Source organism: Pundamilia nyererei, unplaced genomic scaffold (genome assembly GCF_000239375.1).
Source record: "Pundamilia nyererei isolate P.nyererei 1_Seehausen unplaced genomic scaffold, PunNye1.0 scaffold00372, whole genome shotgun sequence".
In the NCBI taxonomy this organism is placed as follows: Eukaryota; Metazoa; Chordata; class Actinopteri; order Cichliformes; family Cichlidae; genus Pundamilia; species Pundamilia nyererei.
Genome location: NW_005187773.1, coordinates 128,516 through 138,077, shown reverse-complemented (window position 1 = coordinate 138,077; position 9,562 = coordinate 128,516). Strand labels below are relative to the sequence as shown.

Here is a 9,562-nt window from a genome sequence, read left to right as displayed (position 1 = left end):
TGCACTAAAAAATCCGTGGAAGAATGAGGGTTCATCAACATTTGGACCATATATACTAACAATACATAGTTTTTTGTTCAATATTGATAGTTTAATAATTAGAAATCTACCCTCTGGATCTATAACTGTATCGAGTACTGTAAAATTAACATTTTTATGTATGTTTCCACATGTTTCAAGACTTACACCAAACACAGTCTTCAAAGACAATTTATGATTTAAACTATTTCACCAACGTGCATTAAAAAGTTCAGTTTAAGAGACACGAGAAACCTCAGCTGGTGCTGCATGTCTTTATCGTGTTCATCATGTGTTAGGACCAGAGCATGGCAGCTTTTAACGTGACCGCAGAACCAAGACGCTGCCTGGAGGTTATTTACTGCCACTGCTGAAGTAAACGCTTGTGTCACTTTGATGGATGCAGAACACTGAGAGCAAGCTCGCAGTCTTTCAGGTAAATGCTCACATGACTCCGTTTTGTTCTGTTCAGCAGGGTTCATCCAGCACTAGATGGGTCTCAGTAACTTATATGTGAAACATGAAGTACTTTTTAGTACTTTAGTACATTAACATGTTACTGTTACTGATAAATGTCAAGTGATTAAGACTGAAAGGAAACAAGAACATTTCTCTGGTGTCCGCGGTGTACAGTCACAATGAAACAGCTGCATCTGCATTTTAATGAAGTCTGAACAGAAGCTGAACACAGCCTAATGTTTATTACATGGAAACATTTTCAGCCTTTTGTCTGTTGGACTAAAAACTAATCGTTTGCAATAAAGATGACTGGATTCTGCTAGGGTGGCTAAGTTGAAGGTGAATTCAGCTGTCCCTGCAGTATATTGGTGAGATAAGATCTCTGTCTATCCCAGCGATAGCCATCAGCTGACTTGAACCCTGACATCAGACATTATCTAGTACATTATCCAGTTTTATCCAAGTCTTGTAAAGTCATATCTTATCTGTGTAAAAGGTTACCTTTCCTAAGATACCATGAAGCAATTGTTTTTTTGAGGTGGGGCGGAGGTTGTTTTTGGGTGTCATTGTCTGTTGTGCTCTTGTGTAACTTTGTTTTGTCTCTTTCTTTTCTTTGTAGCTGCTGTGATGAATATTCAGAGGTGCTCACTGCTCTCTCAGCAGTAACGGGGTTTTGTATTAGTGTTCAGTATTGTCATTTCTTACACCGTGTATAAAAGGGATACAATATTTAACAGTGAGGTGAGCCAAACATTTGCATTTAAGCTTCTGCTTTTATTATGTAGTTAAAAGAGGATTTCTCGTCCCTGTTTCTATAAATCTAGCTGTTCCTAAAATACCAAAATAGTTATGTTTAATACTAATTTTGTAAATCACTAGTGAATGATTGAAGCAGCATAATTTTTGTGGTCAATTGGTGCATAAATATAGTCTGTAAATCTGGAGTCAAACAAAGCTGTGAGAGGTAACAAAATATGTTTAATGCTTTTATGTCTGTTTAAAGTGATAATAAATTGTATTCTATAAATACAAAAATAGGAAATGTCATTATTTTGGTGGGTTCACGCTGTTCTGTTCGCTTTCCAATCTCATATAACGAGATGATAAACTCTCCCTTTATGTTTGCTCCACTATTGTAGCGTTAGCTAGATGCTGGAGAACCGCAACCGCCACATATGGACCCCGGCACTCATTCAAAGGAGTATCAGTCCACATTAAGAAAAAATTATTCTATTCGTAATTCTATTTGGAGAAAAAGGTTGAAATGTGGAGATAACAGCTGTACCCTCTGAGTTAGTAAAATCATACTTCAGAATCAGTTTTACAAGGAAATGATTTTGCTTTTAGCTCATAAACACAGAGTGTAGCAAACAAGGTAGTTTGTCCTGAGACAACAACAGTAATCTCCCCATTTTGACTTATTCCAGTCACAGAAGCGTTGGAGGTAGTTCGTAAGAGATTACAGGATGACCCCAACCTCAGCAGCAGGACCGCTTTCAGCATCGACCAAGTGTGTTTGAACTGTGTCTTCATTCCACCTACTTCACATACAAGGGTCAGTTCAACAGACAGAAACATGGGTGTGCCATGGGCTCCCCAGTTTCACCCATCGTGGCCAATTTGTACATGGAAGAAGTGGAAAAGAGGGCTTTGCTATCCTACCCTGGAACACCACCAAGTCATTGGTTCAGATAAGTGGATGACACCTGGGTGAAAATCAAATCTCAGGACGTACCACAATTCACGGATCACATTAACTCGGTGGACCGACTCATCAAATTCACCAGGGAGGATATGAACAGTGGCAGGTTAGCCTTCTTAGACTGTGAGATTTCCATCAGTAATGGGGGACATCTAAAAGTACCGTAAACCTACGCATACGGATCAGTATCTAAGGTTTGACTCTCATCATCCACTGGAGCACAAACTGGGCGTCATCAGGACGCTACCACACAGAGCGAACACCATCCCCACTGACACAGCAGCCAGGGAGGCAGAAGAACATCAAGAAGGCCCTGAGTAAATGTGGTTATCCCAGCTGGACTTTTGTCAAAGCTGGGAAGGCTCCTAAAGAAAGCTCCGATCCAGGAGAGAAGGACAACCGCTGCCTAAGCAAAACCTGTAGTGATCCCGTACGTGTCAGGAGTATCGGATTCATAGATCAGGGAAACCAAACAACCTCTGACTAAGAGGACGGCACAACACAGCAGAGCCACCTCGTCAGGCCAGGACTCTGCAGCCTATTTACACCTACAGGCCAGTGGACACTCTTTCAGTGATGAGGATGTAACATCCTGGACAGGGAGGAATGCTGGTTTGAGGGCGGAGTCAAGGAGGGAAAGACCATCTCTGGTCATTTTTGTATAGCATATCATAAATATAAACATATTTATAAAAATAACTCGTGAAAAATATATTAACCACTTTCACTAAATGGCACCATGACCCACTGCTTCCGTAAAGAAACTGACATGCGTCACATTTCGTGGCTACGCAGACAGCGCCATCTTGTGGTGGCTCCGGTGTAGTGCTGCTTGAGAACAATAGCAGCGAACTGCGGAAGGAAATTAGAGCCGTTTAACCGGGACCAATACAGCAGGCGGCAAAAGCAAAGCGGTGTTGCAGCCGTTTCAGCGCCTTCGTGCAGTAAGTGCGTCGTGCTTTGTTGGCACCGTTGTTTGCAATTGATTTATTTTGCATCCACCGACAGGACACTCCGTCGGTTACGGCTGAGAGGACATCTGCACGCAGTACACTGTTTATCATCACCGCGACCCAGTAACCGCGGCAGACGGTGTTGCGTTTGCAACCAGATTGGATTAACTTCCTGCTGCGATATGGCGCGTGGAAACAACACGGAGGGGAACGAGCTGCTGTTTAGCTTAGAGGAGCCCCGCTAAGGATCACTGTTACCTCAGTGAAACAAACTAGTTCTGAGGCACACCGAGGGACCAGTGGGGCATGAGCTGTGGGCGCTCGGCTAACAAATACCGGATTTTAACAGCCCTATTTTCAAAATAAAAGCCGTCGTTTATTAACAGACCTGCGTGAGAAACAGCTGAACGGACACGCATTAAAAATACTGAGAGGAAGCACAGCAGGTATCGCGACATGAGCGACTCCGGGGATGCAGCAAGTGTTCCCGGCTTCTCCTCCCCGAGCAGCGGGCTGGGGAGAGCACTCGCGGCCCGGGTCAGGACTCTGACCTCCCCACCTCCGCCTGGAAGACTGACGTCCCTCAGAACCCGGGACCTGACGCTGGGGGGAGGCTTCAAAAAGACTAAGGTAACCGAGCACAGCCCCGGTGTTAATAATGCCGCGTGCTTATTTTGCGTGAAGTGGAAATAATAAAGCACAGTCCCGTGAGTGTAATCCCGGGGTCATAAGTCTGCTGACACGTTCACGGGCTTCTCTCTGCAGACATCTGATGGCGTTATCGTGTTACGATGGGGGGACTCGGTGGTCATGTGGCATGTTGTGTCTCTCCTACAGTCCACTCAGCCAAGCCCCGCCCCCTGATCACGTGTTACAGTAACACTAATACTCAGGCAACCCTGCACACATTTGTTCATTCTGATTTGTGTTTCTGTATCTGCACGCAGTTGCTGTATAAAATTCGTTTGTGTTTACTTACTCATATAGAGATGTTTGTGTTATATATACTGGAACAAATTGCTCGTTTGTGTACAAACATGATACTCGGAGAACACGTAGAAACCACACGCTCACAGTTCCAGATAAACCAACAAGTATACAACAGTGTAAATACAAAACATGTGAGTTAGGTTCGTCAGGGGCTCTGAATGGGCCATGGATGTGAAGCAGATGAAGGCAGAGAAGAAACAAGTTAGATTAAATTAGATTAGATGAAACTTTATTAATCCCTCGGGTGGCTTCCTCCGGGAAATTCTGTTTCCAGGAGCACAGCACCGACAGAAGTTACAAAAGGATGTAAGCAGAAATAGAAATATATCACATATATAAATACAGAGACATGGATGTTAAAGGTGTTATTTAAATGCTAACTTAGCACTGTGAACATTTGCAGACAGTAGCAGTCAGGACAGTGACTGCAGCTTGGTCAGTTTGGGAGTTAAAGGAAGTTTTTCTGTTTTTTTAATCCAGGATTTGATAGAAACAGGGAAAGAGGTCAGGGTCAGCGCTACAGCTCACATTCTTGCTTTGATGCCTGTTAACTCCTGGTCAGGTTTTAAAAGTAAGGTTTATAATTCATAATAATATCCATGTAGTTGAGTAGAAAAGCATTCACACCTCGTTTGAATCCTAATGAGGACATACGTGTTTCTTTTCTCTCCTGGTTTGTACCAACAGAAAACCTTTGAGCCTAACGTCCACGCCGTGAGGAAGAGTAAAGACGAGTGAGTGACGACAGTATGAGAATTTCATCTGTGTATGCACTGTGTCATTTAATGATCCTGAACACCTGTAGGCTAAAGGAGGAGATCCACGTGGCTCCGAAAAAGGAGAGAAGAGATAGGAATGAGCGGAGGAGAGAGAGCAGAGGGAGGAGGAAGGAGCGGCCTCAGACCATCCAGTCCCACTCCATCTTTGAACAGGGTCCTGCTGACAGCGTGTGCAAAACAGGTGCACACCCACAGCCCTCTTCTCATTCTGTTGGATGTCTTTCTCCAGGCTGCATTTCCTCTTCATCGCGCTCAATCAGTGCTTTTGCCTACAGGCTGGCATGGTGCTACACACCTGCAGGAGTCTGCCACCTCTCCTGTCTGCAAACTGCTCAAGAAAGAGACAAAGGAGGAAGAGGAAGATGAGATACTCGGTAAACTTCAGCGAGATGATGTGAGTGCTTCCTGTTTCGTTCCTGTGAAGCTTTAAAGATGAATTAAAACTGTAGTCAGGAGCCCATAAACGTTAGCTGTTCTCACTTCTCGTGTTTATTCTGGAACGTGTTCACATTGACTTGGAAATCATTGTTTTGACATATTACAGCAAGTAAAAAGGTGTGAGGGTATGAACTCTCCCCCTCCTCCTGTTCATGCATGTGCAGTGAAACCGCACCGATGCAGTCGTGTGTGTCACAGACACCAAAAGATTAAAAGAACCCAACAGATGCAAAGAGCTCCACTTTTCATCTTTATGGATCGACCCTCAGCTGCAGGTCAGCAGGCCCTTTGCCTCAGTGCTTCACCTGATGTATTGGCAGGTCACATTTGCAGATGTGTTGGTAACGGCCGGAAATGGAAACAAAAAACGTCACACAAGGAAGCACATTATGAGCGTTAAGGTTGCATCGTTTGTCCACCAGAGGGCACTCTCCAACCTCCCTGCTGGCAGCAGGTGTCTGTAACACCATCAGCTGATCCGCAGAGCAGGTTTATGTAGGGCTGCTCGATTAATCGAATTTTAATCACGATTACGATCTGGGCTTTCAACGATCATTAAAAATGACTGAGCCGATTATTAGCCCCTCCCTCATTTATCCGCGACACCTTAAAGGCCGGTCCGTGAAAATATTGTCGGGCATAAACCGTCCGTGGCGCAAAAAAGGTTGGAGACCGCTGATTAAGAGGACCCGAGGGAAGCTCGGAAAGCTAAGCAGAAGTTATTTGGAGAGTGACTGCTGTTGGTTGAAAAGAGAGGTAAAAACAAACTTCAGTGGTGTTGCACACTATGTTATATTATTTTTTTAAAGTCATTGTTAACCCTTTAAAGCCGGTCAGAGCAGCACGCTCTGTTTTGCGTAACTATTTTTAAATCCCTGTAGAACCTGAACCGTGTAAGCTAGCGCAATAATTTGTTTTGCATATGAAACCGGAGGAGTTGTACTTACATCTGATGCCATCAGCTTGTCCTCGGTCACGGTTTCCTTCCACATATAGCTTTGCAAAAATTGCATAAAAAGCGCTTGCAGGAACAAAAACATAATATTCCAGAAACAGGCTTTGCCGTTCCTATCAGCTGTTCGTAACACTTCCCACAGTGAAATGATGCACCTGCTGTTTTCTTTGCAAATTTGCATCATAGGATTGTTTTTGTTTTTCCTGCAGTATATAAAAATTGCTGTATCTCCAAAATAAAACTATGAAGACACTCAAAATAAATTTCCTGTGGTGGGAAACTATTTTTTGCAACTTTATTGTATTTAAAGTTTTGAGGGATAAACCTCTTAAACTTCTCCAAGTAGAAATATATGTAAACAAAACAAAAGCGATTTTCAATTTTTTTTGTAGTTTATTGCACTTTTTTGCAATTTATGTAATTACTATGGACTTAATGCATACATATTATTAAAATATGGGCTATAACAGTTGTATTGATGTATAGCAACTTGAAATGCTCCCACAAATGGCACTACAGCATGTAAAAAAATAAATAAAAATAATATAAGCTCTGGTGGACTTGGTTCTATAGTAGGTCTTAAAGGGTTAAATAAAGATCTCAATTTCAGTGAAAATAATCGTGATTATCATTTTTGCCATAATCGAGCAGCCCTAGGTTTATGTGTGTGAGCAGTGTTCAGACAGTTTAATGCTGTAAGAGTTTGCACCACTGACCGTCGGCCTGCGAGTGAGTGCAGTGTTTCATGACAGTCAGCTGATAATCAGCTGACCATTGGGAAACTAATGTTATGCATCTGTACCTACAGTTCATCGATGATCCGGGTCTGAGGAATGATGCAAAGCTGAAGCCCATCCAGCTGCCTCTGTGTCAGTCCAGCAGTCGCACTCTGACCTCCAGGACACGTGAGAAAACCTCCCACGCTGCACAGCGTCACAAGCAGTTCACTCAGTCACAGCACTGACGTCAGAGTTTAGGCTCTGCTGTTTCCACTTCAACAATAACGTGACTGTTAATGTGCCATGTTTGGTAAGACGTGCAGGAAATGTGTCAGTCAATGAATGATAAATGGAAAGTAATGATTCTTAATCAAAGATGGTGTGATCAGTCATGAGGAGATGTAGATGTATGAAGATCTATGATCTGTTATCACTAAATAGTCACGCTGACCTGATGAATAAGGGTAAAGCAAAGGGAAGTTAAAAAAGGAGGAGCTGAAGGGACCTGCGTGGGCAGCAGAGGGAAAGATGAGCTACCCTTTGCAGGCCTTGATGAAGGCAGGCAGCAGAGTAGCAGAGCTCACTGACTTTGCACTGAGTGATGTGGTGGACGACAGACAGTGTCCTCACTGAGCTCCTGCATGTCTGTCTGTGAGTAGTGATCACTCTGTGTTGTGATGGCAGGTCCAGAGAGGCCCACTGTGTTCAGACCTCAGTCCTGTGCAGGGACCAGCAGGACCGAGCGGCCTAAATCAGAGCAGCCGTCGCTGGTAGAACTGCTGCAGGATCTCAGCCTGTCCGGCAGGGAGGAGCTCTTCTTCATGCAGCTGCCCGACTGCATGCCAGGTAGAGCGTCTGGAGCGAAGGTCGACCTGGCTCCTGGGCCTGCAGCAGAGACGCCTGCAACAAAGGAGGGCAAGCATGAAGTGAAGAGGACTCCACATCTTCAAGCAAAAGTGAGTAGACGGGATAAACACATGTTAAAGGACGGACCCATCCAGATGTTTGAGCGGGATTCCTAACATCAGCCCTGAAAGCTTTGTTTGCATCTATCCATAAGCTCCTCGGCCATTTTTGTTTGCATCTTCTGCTTCCAGCCTAATACAGTGGTACAGCATGCAGTCCTCTTCCTGCAGACGTCCTTAGTTAACGGTCGCTGACAGAAACAGCTAAGCTGTGCCAGTGAGGTCAAACCTAGAGCTCAGCAGTGTTTCTGCCTGACAGCTGTACAAGTGTTTCCTGCAGCACAGAGGCGGTGAACACCTCTCTCATCACAGATATTTATGTTATGCTATGTTAATTTAATTTTACAAAATTATGTAAAGCAGCTGCTGGCGAAATTCACTGATTTGTGGAACAGATTCCAGGACTAAAATCCTCCCTTTGGATTTTGTTGCACGTCCTCGTTCATTCTCAGGTGTTTTGGAAGCGGCTGAAACAACGCTTCATCCGTGCTACCCACATAAAGATTGTTGTGGACCCAGTGCTGCCCTCCAAGGCAGCAGCAGCTACCCCCAGCAGGACGCTGCCCTGCAGACCATAAAAACATAAACAAGCTGCAGCGTACTCCCTGCATAGGTCACCAACTCATAACAGTACTAACACAACAAGATGTTACACGCACATCCACACCGGTGTCTAATTCAGAATCCCCAAATCAGCCACAGTCAGGTTCAGACACCAGGGCTCCTAACATCTCACGCGTGGCTTTGACTTCGCATTTTACCCACTGCACAGGAAACACTCAGCCTGAAACACCATCACGTGATCTGTGGTCTGCATCGTCAAGCCTCACTGAAGCACAGTGGACTGTTGTAACTGCTTCTAAAGAGTGTGTGTGTGTGTGTGTGTGTGTGTGTGTGTGTGTGTGTGTGTGTGTGTGTACTCAGAGTGCAGTGAAAGAGGGCTGTCCTGTGCTCTCGCAGTTCCCAGAAGGATTTCTGGGTAAGCTGCAGATCAGGAAGTCCGGAAAGGTGGAGCTGAAGCTGGGTGACATCATCATGGACGTCTCAGAGGGAGCTGCATTCTCCTTCCTGCAGGTAACGCGTTTGTGTTCTAACATTATTTTTGCATTGCAATCATTAACTAGTGTAAGCAGATCTGTCAGACCTGTGTGGTCATGGATTACATATGATGCTCAAATTTCCCACCAAAAAAAGTTCAATTAAACAAAAGGATAATATGACACTACCTTTAGTTTTACATAGTATTACAGCAGGTTTAGACATTTTTATTATTGTTTCAGTCATGTGACCTTAATTTGTGAGTTACAAACACCAAAAGCTGCAGACACCGGGGACCACGAGCTGGTGAGGCGTCCTCTGGATGAATGGGGAGGGTTGCTCATCCAGTTTGGCCAGTGTCTGGTTAATGAGAGATCTCGTGTGAATAAATCTAAATGCCTCCACTTCCTCCATGACCTCTACTTTCTGTTTGTAACAGAGACTTGGCTAAGTGTCGGGGAGCGTCTCCCACCTCGTCCACCTGGATGTACACGTCTAACTCTCCTATATGGTTATGGTTAATGTTAGCTGGAACAGGTGCACCAC

General features: G+C 44.4%; 1 protein-coding gene across 2 annotated transcripts in view; it reads left to right on the top strand.

Moving 5' to 3' along the window:
• Positions 1-3,000: 3,000 nt before the first annotated feature.
• LOC102211849 (DNA-directed RNA polymerase III subunit RPC4) overlaps positions 3,001-9,562 on the top strand; it is a 9,910-nt gene continuing 3,348 nt past the window's right edge. The window contains exons 1-8 of one of the 2 annotated variants that reach the window (XM_005752685.1): positions 3,001-3,762; positions 4,810-4,856; positions 4,928-5,082; positions 5,177-5,295; positions 7,103-7,199; positions 7,698-7,969; positions 8,903-9,052; positions 9,259-9,506. In XM_005752685.1, coding sequence (XP_005752742.1) covers positions 3,589-3,762; positions 4,810-4,856; positions 4,928-5,082; positions 5,177-5,295; positions 7,103-7,199; positions 7,698-7,969; positions 8,903-9,052; positions 9,259-9,279 — 1,035 coding nt within the window. In that variant the 5' untranslated portion in view covers positions 3,001-3,588 and the 3' untranslated portion in view covers positions 9,280-9,506. Of the gene's footprint in view, positions 3,763-4,809; positions 4,857-4,927; positions 5,083-5,176; positions 5,296-7,102; positions 7,200-7,697; positions 7,970-8,902; positions 9,053-9,258; positions 9,507-9,562 lie in introns of those variants that run through there. The other variant, XM_005752684.2, reaches the window with a different exon arrangement.